Source organism: Grus americana, chromosome 4 (assembly GCF_028858705.1).
Source record: "Grus americana isolate bGruAme1 chromosome 4, bGruAme1.mat, whole genome shotgun sequence".
In the NCBI taxonomy this organism is placed as follows: Eukaryota; Metazoa; Chordata; class Aves; order Gruiformes; family Gruidae; genus Grus; species Grus americana.
In genome coordinates this window covers 77,411,655-77,434,980 of record NC_072855.1, presented here as the reverse complement: position 1 = coordinate 77,434,980, position 23,326 = coordinate 77,411,655, and the positions used below count along the sequence as shown (strand labels likewise).

The window sequence follows — 23,326 nt, the reverse complement described above, 5'->3', positions numbered from 1 at the left end:
CTTGAATCATTTAAGTGCCCCTGGATCCCTTATTGTGAGGTTTTGCTAAACATTTAAACCACAATACTCTAATTTATATCGATATGGTAAATAGGTAATTCTATGCCACTAAAGCCAACATTAGCATAAGTATGGCTGGCCTTCATGTTGTAGCTCGATGGAGCCTAACTAATGCCATCTCTTGAATAAATAATTTCAAAGTACATATTGCAATTGGATGTTCTATTGCAGCAGGATTAGATCATACGTGAGCTAGATTTTGTCCTGCTCCAGCTGCCTGCTTGCTAAGTTTCTGGTTTTATCTTTGTTCAAGGAGAATCTCCTGGATGCTGCTAGTATGCAAGCTGTTCAACATGAAGATTCAACATTCAGCATTTGGAGATTACTAAGAAATTTCCAGTGAGTATAGATCCATTTGTCTGATGAGTTAATAGTGGGCTGTGGATCTTAAAACTTGCTCTTAAGTGTCTGTATACACACTCCTTTTTAGTGTCTGTAATGGTTCTGATCCATAAAGTGCTGTGTGTTTTTGAGAGTTGTTTATTGGAGAGAACTGAAGTGCATGAGCTAATAAGCTCCAGGTTAAAAAAAATCTAGAAGCAAAATGCATTATTTTCTTTAAGCAATAACAACTCTGATATTTACTTCATCCGTTACTGCATGCTAAAATGAATCCTAGGATTACCTAGAATAGTAGAATCCAGCCTAGTTTCAATGAAAAGAGGCTGACAGTGAACAATTGCCAATACAAATGTGTGCTTTTCCAGTAAAGGTTATATGAATCTCTGAGTATTAGTGCCATTTCTCACTTTTCACATAGAGACTGATATGTCAGTTGACCTATAAAGCTTTGTGTCAGGCTTATCTAAAGTATTTAAATGTATATCTTAATACTCCTTTCCTGTATTTTCCAGGCAAAAACTTAGTAGCGGGCAAATTTAGGGAAGTGGTTTCTTTTTGTTCAGAATATGAAATGTGATCAAAAAGTGGGGTTGAGTTATAGTCCAATGAGGTAACAATGTACAGTATTGAAACTCTGCATCGGTCTTTTCAGTTTCTCCAAAATTTGAACTGGACTTCTAGTTCATTTCAACATCGCTATTTGCTGATCATACACTTCTGCTCTTGATTATGATATAGCTCCAAATTCCAACAAAGATTATTGTGATTATCTGGATTAGTTACTTGAATCTAATCTCATCTGTAAAATAATGAGCTTCAGAGTTCTTCTGAGCTCAGCATAATAGCAAGAGAGCACCCTATGAGACTCAGATATTTAAATATTTGTATATCCATAAAGAAAAGATGGCTTCAAGACAAAACATTCTTTTCTTAATGTCTCATATAAAGCAGAATGGACACCCAGATCCTGGTTCTATTTCCAACTCAGAAATGGACTTTCTATGTGACCTTCCTCAAATTAACCCCTCCACTTATCTGTAAAATTAACTTCCCTTCCATTAAAAAGCCGTATGTATCATAAATTAATGTGCCAATGACTTGATTAACTACTACAAAAAAGGATTCTGAAAAATGTCTATATGTGAATGTATCATGTGTAAACTAACAGTATGATTTAACCATGGATTTTACTCCTAGTTTTTGTTAAAGATCTTTGATGTTAAACAAAAGAAACTGGTGTAAAGTATAGATCTATTTACCAGACATTATGAACCACTGGGTGGGCAGTAGCAGGCTATGGCTGAATTGATTATCCTCATATTTCATCAGCAAAGAGGATTTATCTTTAACTGATGGTACAGATTCAGAACAGAAAATAACGCAGCTATTCGGAGAACAGTTCAATCTCTCAGGAAGTGTAAAAATAAATTTCCGTGTTAAATAAAACAAGAGCTTTGGAATAATGGGGGGAAAACATGCAGCCAGGTATTGCAAGAAATTCTGAATTGTAAATACTGAAGTGAAAATTTACTGTTTATAACTTGTGATATTTTTCAACTAAAATTGAAGTTCTAAAGTTCTGTATGTGCTAAGAAATGCTACTCTCCTCTGAAGGGCTGAAAAACTTAATGGCTGATCCCATAAATTTAGATCCAAAAGCTTACTACTGTAACAAACTCGCACATTTGAATTATTTCCAAAAAATCATAAAGGGTGAGATTTCACAGGAAGGTGAAATGCATGTCAGCAATAGCTGTCACCACTGTTACTAAAAATATGGCAGGAGGAAGGAGCTATTGTCTTTTCGATTTGTTAAAAAGTCATCGTAGTTGTGCAAGATGTGAGACACCAAGTGTAATATTCTTTTTCACCTCTTAATAAAAATGCCCTCATTATTTTCTGGGCTGGGTAAAAATGTATTCCAGTACTGTTGAAAACCGCACCACTTCTCAGAAATGAATTCAAACGTTCAATAGGCCAGCTTAGTCTTCACTAAGCAGAAGCATGACTAGGTTGGTGAGTGGGCTGGAAAGATTGTAGTCCCAACAGCAAATGGTTACCTGATATATGTAGATATCCACAGGCAGTTGTTCAGTTGCACTCATAAATTGCAGTTGGTTTGAGCAAACAGTGCTTGTGTTTTGTGCTGAACTAAATCCGGCCCTTCATAACTTTTTGAATGAGACTGTTGTTTGTCAGGGATGTACATACTTTTTGGTTTTGCCTAGAGCTAAAAAAAGTCGAGCCAGAAGTGTTGCTGTGGAGAACCTAATAGGCAAAGAACAGAAATTGCCAAGAAGCCCAGTGGTCTAGAATTACTTCTAGGATCAGCAGTTCGCACATGATGAGGCTTTTGTTGTCAAAAATATTTTTTTCACAGTTTTGTTTGATGTCACTGGGTTGACTATTTCCATCTCTCTTACATGCTACCCCAGGAATTGATATCTGGGGGCAAAGGATAAGGACGGATCTGAGTAACAGTTGTACTTGCCAGTTCTACTTCTCCAGTAAACTGGTTTCTGACAGCTTCTTCTAAGTGTAGCTGCAGTGCTCTCTAGTGGTTAGTAGCAGTGAATTATTTCTTGCTGGTTTTAAGTGAGAAGTACTTCACCACTGATTCATCTCAGTAGTACTTATGTTGTAAGTATCTTGATATTAATCATGAAGTTTTTCTCTTCGGGATTTCTAGGACCTAGAGAAGTTATTATAAAATATCAATTTACAGAAGCAATGATCTAAATCAGGGAACAATGAAGTGTTGAAAATTCAACCTCAATAATTAACAAACAGTAAAATTTGACATTGCCCTTTTTATTTTAAAAAGCATGAAAACAGTATGAATAGAAGTATGAGGAAATAAGTAATAAGCAGTCTGATCACAGAAAATAACCTGGCTCTATATTCTCTATCAGCTGTACAGTAATTAGGACTAATGATTCTCTTAAGTGATGTATCTAGTTTTACTACGTAGTCATAGGACAGAAGCAAGTGAGAACACATAACATTCAGAAGACTTTAATACTGCTTAAAGGCAAAACATAATATACAGAGTAACCCCCTTAACCTAGTACAAAAATACTGTGCCCAGAAACTATATATTTGTTCAAATATTTTTAAAAGATAAAAGAATACAAATGGACAAACTCAGTGGCTAGTGACTGATTAAGAGTTTTATTAAACTATAATAGAAATGTATATTAAAACTATTTACAGTGCATTTCACACTACATTCTTTGAGACACATGAAGGTGTCTGTCATGTGAACACATAGAGGGCTCAAATTCTAACTTCAGTTACATCTGTACAGCACCTTGGGCATCAGCAGGAATAGCTGAATACAGCAAAGAGCCGGTGAGGCAGGTGTTACCAAGGGTAAGAATTTGGTCCCTCTTTATGGCTAAAAAAGGTGGATTGGACCCATTCTTTCATTTTCTATACAGCTCAATCCAACTCCCACTGAGGTAAATGGGAATCATATAATTGACTTCAACTGGGCATTTGGGCATGCCTCAGGCCATGGCATGACAAGCTCCTGCTGTGAAAGTTAGTGGAAACTAGCTATTATATAGCATTGTCACATAAATATACATTTACAAACAGTGGTACTTAGATATGAGTTTCTCTATGGAAACAATCTTCTTTATGTGGAAAATAAACTTTCCCATGCAATTTCCATTCATCTAGCAATGACAAAGATAAAATATCCTGCTGTCACAATTTGCTGTATTTAGCAAGTGTCACTAATTACCAGGCCAGATTCTGTGATGTTTCTTGTTCCTGTGAAAGTCCAAACCAAAAAATCCAGCCCTCATTATTTATCATACTCTGGCCAAACTAACTTTTTTATTCAAGCTCCAGTGTTCAAGCTTATCTTTCAAATTAGTGCAAGTCCCTGAAGAAGTACAGCAGGGAACTGTGAAATAAAGCTGAAACCTTGTGGAATGTAAACTGCATGTGATTTGACATGAAGAAGAAACTACAGCATCACAGAGGCAAGACTCCTAACTAAAGCTAATGTATAAATTTTCCTGAAATCCTAGGTCTCTATAAAACCTTTAAAAATGTATGGATTTATTATGAGTGAGGTGTTTTTTCTGTCAAAACTCTCTACTATCTTCTCATGCATAACTGCAAGGGGCACCAACCAGATCACTCAGGCAACATTCCCTAATTTTAAGGGGCTAGATCTGACTCTTCATAATCTTTCTGTATAATGGGTTGGAAAAATCAGTTACCTAGTAATTTTGAAAAATCTTATGTATGAATTAATGTTCTGATTTTGTCAGCTTGTGCCACTGCCAGATAAAATGCATTGGATTGGAGTTCAGAAGTTCATCTGTACATACACACAATTGTCAGAGGGTGATGCATAAAATCAGGCTTCAATCCTCTCTTCTGAAGAGAGATCAGCTGGTCATCAATGGAATAGATTATTCACTTTTATTCACTAGCCCACTTGTATTCCGTGAGATATAAGAGTAATCTCTTGTTAACTTTAAACTACTACTAATTCAAAATCAATACTATCTCCAAAATCAACATCACATTATTTTCCCCTCCTTTCTTTTATTGTGTGAGATAATAGAAAATCTAGACAATCTACAGATAACATTGGACGTGTGACTAACTTGTTGGAAAAGCAGTACTACCTACAGCTTAAGAGCCTCACTGTTATTTTTAATTAGAAGAGGTAGGGTTAATAAGTAATTTTGTGTATGTTAATACATATGACAACTAGTTTTTTCAGACGGGGAACAAAAATAGAAAGAAAAGCGTACTTTAAACATTAAACTGTGCTGTGGAGTTACTTTAAAAGAAAATATGTCCATGTGTGAGAACAAGTGGGATACTTAGATGTCTTAATTGAGACAAGTATTAAAAATTAGGGACAAATTCTGTACCCGAAGACTTAAATATCAAATTTCACAATGGCTTTAATGGACTTAAGACTGGACTGACAAAGTGATAAGCTCCATTTCAGCTTGTTGCTTATACTAGACAATATATGTTGGGGAGAATATGTTTGAGACCCAACTGAAATAATTAGATACACAACTCATGATGAAATTAATGGCAGCTGCATGGCTGTAATCCACTAGCTGGGTGTGAAAATGTTGAATTCTGAAGGCAATGAATTTCAGGCAGAAAACAGCATGGCTTTTTTTCCCTATTGTCACTTATCTACATAATGAAAGGAATGAGCAATTTCTGCAAACAGTTCATACAAAGCTATGACACAAAACCATCACACTCTGACTATATAAACAATTTGATCACTCTCTAACATTTCATGAAGTACAGCAATCTATGCTTTTAAGGTTCTTAAACGAGTAGTTTAAAAGATTTGATTTTGTAGAAATATATACAGATACAGGTGTATTATGACATTTAAATGGTTTATTTACTAGGAACTGTATTTCTATGCATGTTCCAATCTTTGTAGTGGAAGAGATTGTGTGGGATAAATGTGTACAGATATGTAATTAAATATATGCACATACTTTATAGATGCGTTGATTTTAAGTAAACCTTTGAAAAAATGCAACATCATGTCCATTTTTTTCAAGTCAAAGGTATGAAACCAGCACTCCTTTGTAGTAGTTATAAATTTATGCCATAATAAGGCTTTGCTAAACACACAATATAGCAAAGAAATACTGGGTTCTTAATGTGAATGATAAGTCACTACACTGTAATATCGCCATAGATGATTTGCTGTGTTGTCACCATGAATTACTAGTCTCAACCATACTAGCAAGAATACACCTTTATATACATATACTTTATTCATATTTATATTAAATATGTATCTCATCAGCATAATAATTATATTTCAGTATCTCAAGCATTCAAGGAAAAGAATATACAAGGACTATGTGAATCCTGAAACAAAATTTCCTATTTATCAAAAAGTACCTAAAACCCTTTTTTGGAGGCGTGTGTTGGCGGGGCAGTCTGCTGTCATTTTTCTGCATAGTTATGACATACTACATACATATATTGTACTTTATATGCATATAAGTACACATTTGGAGCACTGCAGAACAGTAGCCCTGGAATTCTTAATTATTGTGAATTCCATAATTTTTTTGAAAACCTGGAAAAAAGTCAGGAGAAATACTTTTGTAGAAAAATGTTTTGAAATTCAGCTGCAATAATATATTATTGGTAGTCATTAGAGAAGTTTGAGATAGGATTTAATCAGTGACAAATAATTTAGGTTGGCGGAAATGCTGCAGACTATCAGAATACCTTATTCTACATTTTTTAAAAAAGTGACTATGAAACTCAGTATCATCAAACATTTTGAAAGATTTGCTTCATCTTTTGTTAGCTTTTGGCATTATCTAAATGCAGAGACTGATAAAAAGAGGTGGTTGTCACTATCTTTCTGACCACCTCGTACAAGGAGGAATTGATAATCTCCTGGGAAGAAGAATGTATTGCAGTTTCCAACTAGTATTTTCTGGATTACTGTAATAGAAATAAACTCCCACACTTCAAAGTACAATCCCAAATGTATTACTTTTGCCTAATACTATTGCTGATTTTAACTGAAAAATCATTACTACAGATCAAAAAAAAAACCCCAAAAAACATTTTCTGTGTCTCTGTGCAGCCAGAGTTACACCTACTTAATCTCCCAGTCCTGCCTACCCAAAGAATAGTATACTCTCGGTGTTACCCTTTTGGGGTTGTCTAATGTGTATAGTTTCTTGAACTGGTTCCCAATTCAAAACAATTTTTATTAGTCATCTTCATTTACATAAAATATCAATGTTGGGTTTTTTACTAGTGCAAGTTAATCGATTTTTTACTTTTCTGAACATTAATACCTCATATACAAATGGCAAATCTCTGTAGCATTCTTGGCTATTTTTGCTTTTAGTATTCTTTTTTCCTATTCCTTTAAGATATTGTGATTAATCATTGTTAATATTAACTAATACTAAAAATTATTTTTAAAAGATGTTAACATAAAACTTTCTTCAAAGTGGTCATAGCCATTTCATAATAGCACTGGCCTAAAGAATCAGTCATTGATAGTCACCAGAAGTGTGCCATTCCTGCCTCATTCTGATTCAGATTTTCATCTCTTGCAGTCACATTCTCTTCTACTCTTCCTGCCTGTGATTCAGTCTGTTGGTTACGATGATGTTAAATTCAACTTCCAAATGAAGTTAAAACCAGCATATAAAAATGATCGTGTTTAGTTTCCATTTCTCTGTGCAGCTTTCTATGGGAGCCATTCTTCCATGGCAGCCTGTCAGTTATATTGTGACATTTCATCAATCTTCACGCAGTTTCCATTATTCATGGATAATTATGACACTTCTACCACAAAACTCCTAAGACCCCCATTGCCTAATAATTCAAAGGGGTTTTAAAAATTTGTCCAAATGTAAGACATTTGCTAAGACATTCCTCTAAAATGAAAAAAACCTACTGGGTGCAGAGATTCTGGGGCTTTTTCACTTTGAAGCCCAATTCTGTCTCCTGAAGGAGATTAGCATAGTATATGCTGGATTAGGCTCCTCAGAGTTAGTCCCAATCTTTGCTCTGAACCTCTGGGAAGAGAGCAGGTGAGACTGCTCATTACTTTTATAACATAACACAGCAAGATTGGAAGAGGAAAAAAGGTGCGAAATGCAGTAGTCTTTAAGATACTGGCCACAACATGATCGTTAAACAACTATGTACATCTATAAAGTAATAGGCTCTCAGGGACAGTCGAGTAACTGCACTCGTACCTTCTTGTGGAATAGGTAGTAGCAAAAACTACCCTTTCAGATCTTTTTCCATCTCAATCAGATGTAATAAAAGAAACAAACTATCTTTATATAACTTTGGCATATACATGGTCGTGCTATATCTTGAAATGTGGAAAAATAATACAGCAGTGGTAAAACATAAGCCAAATTCATACAGTGTTTAGCAAAATGCAGTTCTCCCCTATTACTATGTCTTCTATGTGAACTTAAGCTTGTGGTTGTTAAATCAGCATCTCAGTTCCGTTTGGCTTGATTGCTTTCTCCATTGATCAGATTCTTCTCTTGTTGTTCAGCTAAGGATTGCCATTTCTGCCTATTTTTTCTACAGCCATCCAGTAAAGGGTAGCAGGCCTCTGACACATGCGTTAGGGCCTGAAATAAATTAAGAACGTGTAAAACAGATTACATTTAACAACAAAGTAACTGTTCTTAAAGATGACCATGAGAGAGACCAGAATGATTGAAATACAAGGTCTATCTATAATTAAAATCAAACTTGTATTTTAACCTTCAGGGAAGGCTTTCTGCTGCACACCAAATGTGAACACTATTACCTGGCACTAGTGCAGATTCGACTGAGTGGCAGTGTTCATACAGCACTTGATACATAGGTGCAGAGGGAACCACGGTAAGTGTGTTGTGTTAGGCACAAGTGACCTGTCTAGTATTCCTAGTGAAGTCCTATGCATGGGCTTTGTTTGCAAGCCAGTCCTTTGGGCGTATAGCAATTTAAAACTTGTAAATGGTACTTTTTTTCAATTAAAAAATGAAGAGAATGAAACACATTTTTCTTATTTTTTCAGATTTCTGAACTTAAAGGGAAGACTTGTAGCTCACTCAGTTTAACTGCACTGGTTACCTAGCTAATACAAGCCACAAGACTTCAGTTCATTGGGATCAGACCTCTTCTGAAGAACATGGTAAGTCACATATTTGCAGTGCTGCATTGGGAACTCATCTCTGTTTGCGTTGTGTGTCAAATTCCTACTGTCTGGATGAAAGCTAAGAAAACAGTGAAAAGGCTGTCGTTACAACCCTGTTTATTGTTTGCTTTTATAGCATTAGAACGTTGGAGAGTGAATTGTGTGCTTGTTCGTTTTCAAAGTAACATTGCAGTTGTTTATATGTTTTACGATTTATTACTCACTGAAGAAAACAAAAATCTGTGTAAGCAGGTAATATCCCCTACTTGTACTCCAGTCAAAATAAACACTGGCTCAGCTCAAACCATAGCCCCTTCCTTGCATTTACCAGCACTGTTACAGGTTTTGTCACTTCCTCATAGGCTCCCCATCCTCTTTAGTGCTCTCTGCCCCTGCAGGTAAGTCACGCTCACTTATCTCTCAGGTTAGGACACATGCTAGCATACTCTGAGCCTACATAAAGTCCCTGACGCTGTCAGCCTGCTACACGCTGTTCCAGTTCAGGTCAGACTTTGAGACAAGATGACAAGTAAGAGTGATACACTGAAAGCTCTAAGAGGCAACATGTTCTGAACAAAACAATGCTGCTTAGACCCCCTCTTGTGGATGTAGCATCTCCTCCTTTCTTCCCCAATTAAAAGAGAAGGGAGAAGACTCCAAATATTTGTAGGTGCTTTTGGCTGCTAACCAGGAATGGCTTTGTATTCATTGTGGCATAACTAAGCTGCAGTTACAAAGCACGGGCACAGTAGGTAGAAATTACTCATGTACCTCATTTCCTTGCAGGAACTGTACAGGAGCTGGGTACAGTTTGGACTAGTATCACTTGGTAACTGTTGATGTAAACTGCAGTGCATATTTCAGACTAAATAACTGAAAATTTTCTGGTCTTTTCATAAATGGGAAGGTAAAGCCTTCTCCCAGCAAGAAAAAGTATAGACATTCAGGCTCTGGAGCAGTGGGCATTCAAACCTGCTCAGGTGTATTGTTCAAAGAATTGTCTGTATAGTCTGTACCTTTCCACAGACATTGTCTTCTTTCAGTGGCCTACCTACCTACTACTGGAGACAGTTTTCTGAGGCTTCCCAGCAAACGCTGCCTTATTTTCCTGACAAACAGTTTCTACAGCACAGAAACATCTGAGTTTCAGGGGCAGCAGCTAGTAGCTCCCTCTCCTTCCTCTATCCTGTTTCCTTCCAAGTGGTGGGTATGAATTCTTTTTAGAAAAGTTTACTGTGTAAGAGGGAAAAATTTGAGTAATCGCCTTGTTCCTGCCACTGGAAGATTCTTAAGAGTTAGGCTATCTGTTCCTCAGCTTTCTTTTTCTCACCTCAGTTCCTGTAAAATACTTGCTACAGTCCCTATGAACAGGCTTTCACTCTACTGCTTTTCTGTTTTAAAAAAATCAGAAATCATTATGTTTTGTACCACACTATATCTGACCAAGTATCTGCATATACAGTGTGTGACCAGGATGAAAAACATTTCAATGAATTATCTCATGCACTGCTTTTGTGTGTGATGAAAGAGAAAAAATGGGATGGGAAATGTTAAACTCGGATAAATTTCCTATACATAAAACATCACTTTTCACATGAAGAATACTGAATTCTTTAAAACTCTTAAATAACACTTTTTATTGATGCATTGCATGGATACCATTCTTTTCCTAGATAGCAAAACATTAGTTTTGTGACTTTCCCTGATGATCACAGCAGCTCACTGGAGCTGCTGGAATCCAGAATATAACCCAGGGATCCAACACCAAGTGCATAGAGCACAGCAATTACCACTAGGTTTTAAAAAATTATAACGAAATACATTAATTGGACAAACATACCATTAATGATAAAAACTAAAATAATAATTTCTTCAACTGAATAATGAACCATATGTAATATATAACAAACAAAATCTTTTTTAACTAAGGGACTAGTTTTTTCTTTGATTTTTATTCTAATTTTACATCTGCATTTATTAGAGGCTACAGTGAGCAGTTCTGGTTTTAGATATTTGCAATTCTCTCTTAGGCACCATACCTCATACAGCTGCAAACAAACAGCATCTATGAATCCAACCTGCATGCTGGGAATTTTATTTTTCTTCTCTCTGTTCATTAGATCCTGCAGATAAGAAGTAAACAAGCTCTGTGTTTAAATACATTAACAAAAAACCCAATCAAAACCAAAGAGTTTTGGAATTAAATTCTGGAATTAAAAAGCAGCACCTTAAAAAGCACAGGAAGCTCAGCACAGCAGGGTATCAGTACATGTGTTACAGTGCCTTGCCTTAGGAGATTGTCTTTGGACTGACAGAGCCCAAATAGCTAGACAAATAGACAAGCTTACTGGTTTTGGGTAGGTTGCAAATAGGTACCAATTTAGGAATGTACTTCCTAGGCAATTGAGTAATACTGATTTAGAAGAAATAATGTTGTCTGTTCCAGCTCAGAGATAAAGACATACTGTTGGTGTTTGGGAACCACAGAAGAAAACTGACTACTGGGAAGGCAGGGAGGGAGTCGGTCCTGTATTCTGGTCTGTGGGAGAAACTGTGGCTTTTGAAAGGAATGCAAAGTGCTGTTTGTAGAAACCATTTTGAAAGAGGTGGTTCTGCATGATTCTGCCACTTACTGTTGGTTCTATGTTGAGTTCCTTCCGCTCTTTATCTCCTTGATCAAAGAACTCAGTAGCTACAAGCTCAGCAATCTGTAAGAGATTTCACACATTGAGAGCTCTAAAAGTTTGCATGCTACCTACAATCAAAACTGTTTCCTGTGTTTCCTGTCTCTCCTTAGGATATATCAAATTGAGGACCCCCCCCATAATGTGACTCTCCAGCTTAACCACTAGCTTTTAGAATTCTTCATGCCCAGGTGTGCACAAAGAAAACATGTGCGTGTGCTGATATTTACTCTGACAAAGCAAAGTGAATAAAAAGGCATATAGGCATCTTACCACTGATACCAGCTGGGATGATCAACACATAGCAAAAGGTCATACTAGAGTGTTATATCAATTGATCAAATACTAGTGTGTTGTATCAATTGACTGCCTTGTAGTAACACAGGAATGTTGGAAAGAACAAAGATTCCTGATTTACCTTCAGATTACTGCTTAACATGGTGACATAGCTAAATGCACAGATCTTGCTACAAAGACCTGAGAAAGTCTTCAATCCACATACCGCACTTTGAAGGACTGCTTCCTAAGGCTCTGCATTCCTCCACTGCCTTTACAGTAAGGACTGGATGGAGGAAGCAGAAGCTGTTTGGCGGAGTTTGTATTTAGCAAATCTTAAAATTAAGCATATACCCGTTGCTGAACTGGCCATGGTTTGGTTATGGCTGATAAATCACAAGCAGTCATCAGCATTGCTCTGTAGAAAAAAACAGAGAGAAATCTATGAATTACTGTATTGTGAAATGTATGTAGCCACCAAGTCAAGTGATTAGGAAAATAGAATATAAAATTTCAAGGAACATCAAAGTCAGAAAAACAAGTGAAATTAAAGCAAAGTTATAAAGGTTGCCACAGCTTGATGATGCGGTAGACTTTCAGCTGTGTGAAATGAGCAAATGTGGACTGGCTCATTTGGTGGATTCACATCAAATGAACTGTTTCATTCTATTTGCTATGACAGACAGCACATCTATTTCTGACATTAGCAGTGACTGCCATCTTTATTGACAGTATAAGGGCCAAGGACTGAAATAGAAATAGACATAGAACATGACTAAATTAGACTGGTTTTTAAAGGCACTGAATTTGAAATATGGCATCCTTCCTTTCTGAGACAGCCTATGTAAGCCTGCTTTTCTGTAGCTGTGCATTACAATATGTGTCTCTATTCTTAATCTTCTTTTTTCTTCACTGCCAGTAAGGAATTAGCTTCAAAACAAACTGCCTGTCCTGAATCTTTAGTTATTGGTTTCAGCAATTCAATATTTAAGTACAAAGTATCAACAGCAAAAGAACATGGTACCTAAACAGGAACCCTACACTCTTTAGGAAGGACAGAAATACTCATGTAACTCCAGATGCTACTTAACAAAGTTTATTATACAGGTTGCAGACTTAGTAATTCAGGCCCAGGGAGTCATTCAGTGACCTATGTGCTAGCACTAGTTTGTACAGGCCCAGAGCAGAGAGATCTACTGGTTTTAATGGCATTCACAGCAACATGGCATGGAAAACTGGGTACCTAATAATATTAATGGACTTCTTAATCATTTACTTACAAAAACAGCTCCTTCTGTGTAGGATCTTCCCAGTTAAATTGTTTCTTCCTTAGAAGTTCAAAAAATTCTCCTCTCCTCCTTTAAAAGAAGTTAAACCAAAAGATTTTGGAGATTGCTGACACAATCCAAACATCCAGCAATGACTATCCAGCCAAACTTGCCTCTGACTTACTTTATGTATAGTGCTAGGTCTGTGGCAAGAATGGCTTGCTTTATCATTTTCAGTGTGGCCTTGTATTCTTCAATGGAAAGGCTGCTGAGAATCTGATTTCCCTTTACAAAAAAAAAAAAAAACAAAACCAGTGTTATCGGTAAAATGGGCAACAGCACACCAGTTTGGTAAAATGTCTCTTAGATACTACATCATTATGAGTTGCTTGCTGATGTCTGATGTCATTCTTTTACCCTGCTTCCTTTTGCAGATTCCCCAATTTAAAAATAAAAATTCCAGTCTTCTTGAGTAATGGCAAAAAGCCGCACAGCAACAGCATCATAATTGACTATTACAAAATGAAACTGCAAGCAGAGCAACATCAAAGCCTTTAAGTCCATTTCATTCATCAAAATTAAATTTGCCACTAGCTGTATCGCAGCATATCTCTTTCCTCTTTCTCCTCTCCCTGAAGCAGAGAAACTATAATAGATTCCAGTATCTGCCTATACACCTCACATAAATGAAAATATTTTCCTTTTATGAAGCAACAGAAATAATAAGCTATTACATAGAAATATAAGCTCAGCAGCCCACTGTTAAACCAAAGCGCTATGGAGCTGGTGAAATGGCAGCTTGCCTCCACTTTTCTTCCATATTTTCCTGTCCGAATAGGAAAGAATAATTACAATACAAAGGATGCCGGAGGTATCATACCCATGATACGAAATGAGCAGTGAAAATATACTGCTTTGAAATGATTGTGCGTGCTGAAGAACTGATCTTAGAATTAGTTAATAATATAAACCAAGAAGAATGTATTTTTATTTGCATATTTACTTAACTTAGGTTTGGCTTCACTTTGGAATGTCAACATTAGCAGTGTTTGGTTTGGTCTCATCAGGACTGCTTTGTATATGTGTAGGCCAGAATGTGTTTTTGAAATGAGAGCAAGGACTTGGGTTTGTTTGGTAGTTCATAAGAGGTCATGAAAATGGCAACAAAGCCTTTTGTTTCCTTTGGTCCAAGGAAGCAGGTACTCAAAAGGATATTAGCAAGGCTTCCCTTATCAGGCAACACTTGGAAAGGTTTGGTGGCACTCAGCAATGGAACTGTGATTTCAAAACTGCTGCATTTGCTTTCTTTACCCAAAAAGGAATAAAGATCACTTAGGAATGTATAAGGGTGGGAATCTATCCAAAAGCTAAAAATAAAAAGTAAAATAGCGAATAGTTTCCTTCAGCATACATGAAAATGTGGCACTCACTGGACTATTCAGGATCATAAGGCATTGATCAAAATGATGATGCTCCATGATTGAGTGGCAATACAGTTGAGCCAGTGGATGTTCGCTTCTGAGGAGTAAAAAGACCCATCAGATGAAGAAATCAAACATACTACTAATCCAGAAATAACTTCCCTTTCAATGTCCTCTTCTCATTATCAGTTTACCCCCACCCATCCACCCATGCTTGTTCTTAACCAGTTCCTTTCCCCCTTCTGTGTAACTGGCCAAACAAAATGAATACATTTGGAAGGATGGAGGGGAGTACAGATAAAAAGACAATGCTGTTACTTTGCCAGAGCACTGGCAGCTCTGGTTTTCTGCCTTCTGTTACCTGTACAGACCAGCTGCACACAAGGATTGAGAATGTAATACAAGGTTTTATAAAGAGTGAAAGTTCTTGTAGGAAAGGAAGACAACAAGAAGGGTTCATTCACAAGCAAGATTTAAGTGACAGTTTTGGGGTTTGTAACATTTTAAACACCTGCCTGGCACATTTAGTCAGCGTAACTACCAAGCTTGTGAGTAATAATGCAGACCTAATTGGAAACTCACTGATACCAATAGAAAAATTCCTGCTGATCTCAGTGGACTCTGTTGCAGGGCCCAAAATGTTGATCAAGTAATTTTCCAGTGTTAGTAACTGTATTGGTACTTCATTCATCAGCACTCTCTTCATGGTCAAATTACTGCAATATCGTTACCTACCTTTTGCCCAGGGTAAAATCCAAAAGGGAAACAAAATGTTGGTTGTACTACAGTTAGTGAAAAACTGCATGAAACCAACTGTGTGGATGCAGAATTTGAAGTTATCTTAGTCTAGAAAACAGAATTTACTGTTTGAGTAGCTTTAGACAAAATACAAAAATTACTCTTCTCTGAGGATTTCTAATTTCCCCCTGCTCCTCATTACATAATACAGTTCTTAGCTTTTGCTACTGTATCTTCATTTTCAGCCCCTGGTCCCATGTTGCTGATGTCATCTCTTCAACTAACAGGATTCGTTTGGAAGTCTGTTCTGCTGATGATCCTGAATCTATTGCTCTAATTATAATCTGACCTACAAATGTTTAATCATGTAAGAAATTTTTTTTTAGCATATAGTTTCATGGGACTTTTTGTATGGTTAGAGATGATTCACATGAATTAGTGGCTGCAGGACTGGGTTCCTATGTAAGTAAATGCACACAGAGACTCAAATAAAAGTCCTAAGAGGAGATTCCAGGGATTTAAGAAACACAAAAATGTGGAGAGAAAGATGGAAAGACAAACAAAAAAGCAGAAAGGGAGATTAAAGGATGCAAGCCCCTGAGGATTATGGGCTGGCTGCCCAGCACCTCCTCTGAGACCACTGCAAAAGGAGTGTAGAGCAAATACACTTGCGTGTTTCTGTGAGGAAACAAATTGTAGGATGGTGCCAACACACGCTGGGTGAAATTCCCATTGAGTTAAGTGGGATGCATACTGCGTCCCCTAAAGTTCATCCTGACCGAAGAGAGAAATACGTGAGAAATATCTTAGGTTATCTTCCCAAGTACTGCACCAAACTAGAGCTTGCTCAGTATTTACAGACCCTGGCTGTCTGGGAAGACACAAGTGCTGGAAATAAACTCAGGTCCTACTTCTGCAGTACATAGCGTTTCTGTTAAACCACTACGCCAGGCCAAAGGACACCATTGCTTTCTGAACACAGTGGTTTGGTTATGCAGTTTTCATACCCTGTGCTTGCCTACGTTACATGTGGGTTTGAAAGAAAAAGAAAATAAACCCCTTGCCTATCTACCAAAAGGCCTTTAAGCATTTCATTTCCGGTAATTACTACCAGGACCATTTTAATTTTTGAAACCCTGTTGCTTAAGAAAAGAATTATATGCTAAGTATCCACTCCCCCTGCTTTCAAGGAAGAAACAAAAGGAATCTGTTCCTGGAAAAAATAACTTTTAATTTAAATTTAAATGAGGGATTTAAAAACAAAATGCATGGAACTTTCTATTGAGAAAGAGTTATTAAGCTGTAATCATCTACGCTTTACAGCATGTGCGAATGTTAGATTTTGCTGTCTATGACACTTTCCCAGGACATTTTTGAGAGGAGATGACGCATCTCCAGATGTCTTCCAGGAAATTTATTTTTAAATAAATAAAGCAAAAAATAGCTAACCAGTTCCAATCACTGCAAGGCTACAGTTACTGCTGGAATCCCCTAGTAAGGAACTAGAAAAAGGTTACTCTTTCAATTTTGTGGGGTTTTGGGGTTTGGGGTTTTTTTGCTTTACACATCAGTCTTAGTGTTATTCTGAACATATATCTGAAAGGCAGGAATTCCGCTTCAGCTTACTTATTTTCTGCCTTTCAATATTCTCTGCCTCAAACAAACTTTTCCTCCCCTAGTATCTTACTTTACACACAGCGAGAACAGCAGACCACTTCTTCCAAAGGTAGCTTCAAAACCACTCTCCAACTCTGCCAGAAAAAGATACAAGTATACGTTTCTGGGTATCTTTTCCTCATCTCTGGTCAGATCAGGACACATTGCCATATCACAGTAATCGCATTATACCATGTTTTAAGTCAAGCTATTTATTTAATCGAAGAATCATATACTGTTATTTGAAGTGAATACTAAATTCACTGAAAAACACATTTTGGGCAGATCTGAAACTATTAATAAATTCTAAAAAACCCAAGGTTTTTTAGTTAAAAATTAAAATATGGAGAAAATTTTAGAAGAGTTCAGATGCTTCATTTTGATAACTTCAGAGTGAAATATTTTGTTAGTAAAAATATTTTGTTTCAAGATTGTAAAACATATTTTGACTTTTTGCATTGTAAAGGTTTTTCTGTAATTCTAGAATTGATCAAAGTTAAAGAGTACAGATAACCCCAAATAATGCAGAGCAGTCATACATTTTTAATGTCATTTTAAATATGTATCTTATTCTGGAAGAAACATGCCTAAATCATGAGTAAAACAATCAGAGTTCAAAATGGTAGGGAGACACCTTTGTATCAGATGGCTGCAGATCTCAGCTCTGTGCTGGCCTGGGGAATAGCTGGTTGGGCAGAGAGCAATCTGAAAAGCTGCATGTTTCCCACACGCTGTCCCGGAGAAACTGGGACTTTTTGCTGTCACTGTATGGGAAATGGGGAGTGGGACATCTGAACAGGAGCAGGAAGATGCTGCCCCTGCACAGCCTACAAAGAGTTCACTTCATCTGCCATCATAGTTAGTCAACAGCTGAGGTTGTGCATCTTTGGATTCTTGAATGTTTCTGGCTGTTCTTGCACTTTCTGCTTTGTAAACACCTGCACCTTTCATAGCCTCACATCATCAGGTTGTACGTTATTTAGCTCTGTGATTTTGGTATTCATTTGGTTTTATTTAACTTCTCTCAGACTTACTTACCTTTGTATGTAAGAGTTGTTCACTCCCCTGTGATCCAAATCATGGCTTAGAGTTGCTATCAGCAAAGCCAGTGTTTCTAAGTCAGTCAGTTTACTCTACATGTAAAGAGTAACACAAGGAGTTAGCTTTGTGATGGGGATTTATTTTGCACGACATTTTTTGTATCTGCTGTCTTGTCTTTACCAACATAGCAGATACAGTTCTGGCCCAGGGAAGACAAGGACATAAAATGGAATGCTGAGAATAAGGGTTATCTCTGAAGTTGTGGTACACAGTAATAATAATTCTCCATAGGCCTCAGTGCAGTTTTCAGAGGGAACATCATCTAGCCCTATATATACTGATGAGAAAACTGATACAGAAGAAGAGGAAGTGACTTGCATAATGTCACCTGGCAGCCAAGAGAAAGCATGAGGAATTTTTTTAAAATTCTGGCCCCATGACTTTTAGCTCAGCTCCTCTATTAGCTCAAAGGAGTTAGGCTACATTCCCTAAGTAGGTATAAAATAAATTCATTATACAAATGCCCTTGGTATAATCAGAAGGGGGAAATGGCATGCTTTTCATTGATTACTGGGCAAATAAATTAACAAAGGTTAAAACCATGGAAAACAAAATTAACCAACATCTGACTCTTTACTAATGAGTTTATTCTGGAGCTCCAACAATGATTAGTGGAGAGGTTACAGTTTCTCTTTTATGACTATTTTGTATCTTTAATATTGTTCAATAGAATGTATAGAAAATTTATTTAACTCTGCCCAGTGAGAAACAGAGGCTGGACCAAGCTACAGTATTCAGGCAGCATTTCATAATGGAACAAGAATAGCAGCCCAAGAGTCAGGACAGGAATGGGAAGAACAGCTAGTGAGAGCGCTGCCACTGGGGGGCTGTACCCTCTGTACAGTCAAATCCAAATTTTCTTTAAGCAGTTACAACTTCTGTAGATTTGCATCTGCTTTCTGGATGATGAAACCTGACCTTAGTCTAAAGACAAATCAGTTTGGAAATGACTGATGTTATGTTTCTTCTAGGAAGATGTGTCCCCCCAGTGCTTGCTTTTCCTCTCAAACTAGAGAAAATTGAGACACGTTCAGTGCTGTTCTGACTCTACAATCTAGGACGTGAAAATCAGTGTGGAATGAATCCAATGTAGTTAGGAATAAAACAATTTATGGAAATTGCAGTGGAGACTGACAGGATTCCAAAAATAGCAAGCAAGCCATCAGGACCATCAGAGATTGCTAGACCACACACAGAGCAAAACTACCACGTCCACTTCAGTACAGAAGGAATATGAAAGCTTTGTCTCTTCCAGCACCTTTTGTCTTTTTTTTTAGTGAGACAAAGTTTGTAGAGGAAGGGCATGCCTCTTTGTTATTGGTATTGGGCTTTGGTCTACAAATAGGATTTATTTATTCTCCTAGAAGTGCGTACTGTAAAATAGTATAAACAAATAACAATTGTCTGTATTCAAACTGAAGAAACATGTTAATTTAGAATGAACAGAAACATTTTGTTTTCTTCAAGAATATAAACCCAAAGTCTAAAAACATATTTTGGAAAAATCTTGAATCAATCTCTTTCTTATTTTGGGGTTCATCTAGCCCTTCAGTATTTGCAATAAAGAATGATTAGGTTGTTTTTTAAGTTATTATGTGTCTTTTAAGTGGAAGGTTGAAACATTGTTCAAAAGCACTGAAATAAGCATTTAAATCTTTACTTCCAAAAAATGTTCTATTGTTTGTCTAAAGCTGTATTCAGCTCTATGTTTGAACTTAAAAAAATTTCCTGTTGAATATTATAAGGAAACACCCTGGAACAGGGTCAGTTCTCTTCTTCTCCACCTTTTTGGCTTGCTTGTAGCAAAAGCATTAACTTTTAAAAAGGACATAATCATGTACGTGCCTTATTTGAGATGTTCCCATTGGGAACATCCACCTGATCATTTCCAGAGGACTTAACTGAAACTGGGTACATTAACAACATGACAACAATTGCACAAACCAAGCCCTTAAACCCAGAAGTCTTCAGCAGAAATACTTTGATTTCACTAGCAATACCACGGAATGATGAACATCTTACTGACGAGACAATCATAACTATGCATCGTTATAGAATTTGTTTAGCCAGAAGATTTTTAATGTAGAAACAGCAAAATGTACCTGAATTTTACCAGATTTTAAAGCAGCAAACATGCACTGCGCTGTATTAAAGGCATGTCTCCAATTGTGATAAGCAACATTTTTCCGATAATTTTTCTTTACACTTAAAATCCATCTGCAGAGAACCTTTAAGAAACAGCATCACATAGTTAACTGTAAATATATTAGAAATCTATTCTTTTTATGAGGACAAATCTTTCTCTAATCCCACTGTCTTGAAAACTGTCTCTCTCTTACAGAAAAAAAATAAAATCCTTTTAACTCAACTAAGTTCAAATATAACATATTTGTAACTCTGAACATAGATAAGAATATGCTTACAGCCACTAGTTCAACCTCTCATTGAATATATAATACTTGTGGGTTTGGGGTTTTATTACTAATGGCTAAACATTAGTGTCGGATGCACTGCTGTTAATTCAGAAACTGAGTTATTCTGGGCTAAGTGGGAGAAAAAAATCCTTGTTTGTAATGACATATTTGATAGAGAAAATTTATTTTTTTTAATTAGAGTTCTCTTAAGAGCTGTTTTGATAATCAACATGTGGCTTTTCCCTCATATCAGCTTTCAGAAGACAAGCTGAATTGGACTTTGGAAAGCAAATAAATATGATAGACAGCAATTACTATATTGCTGGGTAGTATTTTTTTATGCAGGAAGAAAGTATGTCCTGGATGTTTTACATAACAGTATTACAAGTTGTGGATTATACTTTACTTCAAAGAAAGTGAAAGGTATGAAGGTCAGATAGTAATTGGATGTGTACTAGAACAGGTCCCTTGGTTTAAATGGATACAGCATACTGCTCTATGTTAAATGCTGGCTGAGAATCCAGGCCTTGGTTTGTTCAAGAAAATTTTTAGTGTTTCTAGTGAAAGAAGTTGTACTGACAGAAATGAAAATCCAGTATCATTCACCCACATAAACGATTCCAAACAGACAAAAGCAGCAGTATTTTCTGCTTTTCCACTGTTAAAAAAGGAGTGCTAGCCTACTGCCAGTTTTCTTTACCTCTAGTATGGAAAGTTGAAAGTGTAGCTTCAAAGCCGTTGATGTTCTCTCACCTCTGTTGAGATGTGTAATCATGTGTCTATTGTCATGGTGTTATTTTAATTTTGCAAATCCATTACAATCACTCCACTAGGAACTAGAAGCCCACCCATTACTGGGCTACCTGACACTCACTCTTCTGCTAGGACATATCCCTTAAGGAAGTACAAGTTCTTGGCTTTATGACGAAGGTGAAACTAAGTACTGGGATATTCAAGATGTCTTTATAACAGTCCTCTTTATAACAGTCTTTCACTTACTGAAAAGTTGCTATCATCTCCCTCCTCAATATTCTGTTTTCTGGAGAAAACCAGCTTAATTCATTCAAGCTTGCCTCCATCTCCTAAATTGCTATTTTTTAAAATTACTTTGTATCTCTGTGTGACTCTTAAACTATAAGCTACAATATAATTACTCCATGGGCCTTAAGTACCACTCTGTCAGTAAAAAAAGAAATTTGCCCCTTTTTGCTACAATGGCACATTATTGACACTTACACGGTTTCTGATACTAGTAGCTGTGAAATGTTTTTCTCTGTTACCACTAGCTTTTAGTTTGTTTAGCATTTTTAATTTATGCTGTTTTCCTTAGTCTTTATATATTTATTTGTGCTAGTTTTGAAATATTGCTATACGTTTTCATAGTCATTTGAATTTTAACCAAGTCCTCTACCTCCACTCCCCAAGTTTTCTAAAAGCATTTTACAGTCCATTAACCAAATTATTAATCATTCAGTAGAACCAAACTGAAGACAAACCCCAGTACCGCCCACTTTATATACCTTCCTAGTTTGCTAACTACTCTTTAATACAGATTTACAATTATATTTACTGTAGGCTCATTTCACTATTCTCCTCATTTTCTAATAATTAAGTTGTCTTTTTCTGTGAAGCAGCATTTGACAGCATTCATACCTCATGTTTCATTTGGAAATTTTGCACCAAGTTGAGGTCTGTGAACATTCGAATTGTACACAGTGTTGTTTCAAAATCTGATAGCTCAAAATCACTGAAGTTGAAGTCGGTTAGGTTGAGAGATTGTGCAGATGGTACTACAGCAGCCTAGAGAATAAGAGAACACAACTTAGCACTGGGAAAGAGAAAGCATAACATAAATATCTGCTTTTTCAATGTTATTACCATAACATTACCTTATTTGCTTAGATTTGACACACACTTTTCCATAGCTCAAGGGAATAAGAAAAGGATTACCTACTCAGTTATCTAAATCACCTAAGGCAAATTGTAACCAAGAGTATTTATGAAGTTGGGAGATTGAGAAAATAAGGCAGTGGAGTTATATGTTTGTTTTTACGGATGTGCAGACATCGAAATCTGTAACTGTTGGACATTTTTCTAAAAATGGTGAGGAAAGAGATGTCAGCAGAACAGAATTCCTAAGAGAATCCACATTCAGCACTATGGTAGTCAGAACGTGTCCACAGGCAGAGCTTTCTCAGGGCTAGAAACCTGAAAAAATAGAGTTAACCTGTGATGAATAATCTTTAAAACCTTTGGACAATGTTTTTGATGTAATTTGAGTACAATCATAAACCTTCAATGTGAAATTTGAAATTGTAAAGTAGACAAAAAACCCCAACTCTATACTTTTGAAAATCTGTATCTTTTATTATCAGTAATATCTCCATATATTATATGTATTAGAACTCTGTGTATTACAACTCTACTTCTTCTAGTTATAAAATTCAGAGTATAGCTATTGGTTTCCTTTCAAAACACAGATGTTAAGGTTGCTAACAAAATAAATTATAAGTCTTACATGATGGAACAAAAATTAGTAACCAGTTTTTTCAGTAAAAGAAAAGGTGGAGTTCTCAGTGCTACCTCTTTACAGTTGTTTCACCTCAATATGAGTGTGGTTTAAAAGAAAATCAGGTAAAACTGAAATGGTGAAAGAAATAAACTATGCGTT

The 23,326-nt window shown here is 36.4% G+C and overlaps 1 protein-coding gene and 1 long non-coding RNA gene across 10 annotated transcripts in view; one reads left to right on the top strand and one right to left on the bottom strand.

The window, feature by feature from the left end:
• The first annotated feature begins 319 nt into the window (after positions 1–319).
• The window catches only part of LOC129205620 (uncharacterized), a 65,806-nt gene continuing 42,799 nt past the window's right edge, over positions 320–23,326 (top strand). The window contains exons 1-2 of the long non-coding RNA XR_008576804.1: positions 320–399; positions 8,978–9,094. This is a non-coding gene — a long non-coding RNA (uncharacterized LOC129205620). The remainder of the gene's footprint in view (positions 400–8,977; positions 9,095–23,326) is intronic.
• The window catches only part of PDE5A (phosphodiesterase 5A), a 136,087-nt gene continuing 116,315 nt past the window's right edge, over positions 3,555–23,326 (bottom strand). For all 9 annotated transcript variants that reach the window (XM_054823405.1, XM_054823403.1, XM_054823404.1 and 6 more), the window contains 10 exons: positions 22,309–22,455; positions 20,344–20,469; positions 18,179–18,273; positions 14,756–14,843; positions 13,510–13,610; positions 13,338–13,415; positions 12,412–12,475; positions 11,731–11,805; positions 11,137–11,220; positions 3,555–8,546 (listed from right to left, as the gene is read on the bottom strand). In XM_054823405.1, coding sequence (XP_054679380.1) covers positions 8,409–8,546; positions 11,137–11,220; positions 11,731–11,805; positions 12,412–12,475; positions 13,338–13,415; positions 13,510–13,610; positions 14,756–14,843; positions 18,179–18,273; positions 20,344–20,469; positions 22,309–22,455 — 996 coding nt within the window. In that variant the 3' untranslated portion in view covers positions 3,555–8,408. The remainder of the gene's footprint in view (positions 8,547–11,136; positions 11,221–11,730; positions 11,806–12,411; positions 12,476–13,337; positions 13,416–13,509; positions 13,611–14,755; positions 14,844–18,178; positions 18,274–20,343; positions 20,470–22,308; positions 22,456–23,326) is intronic.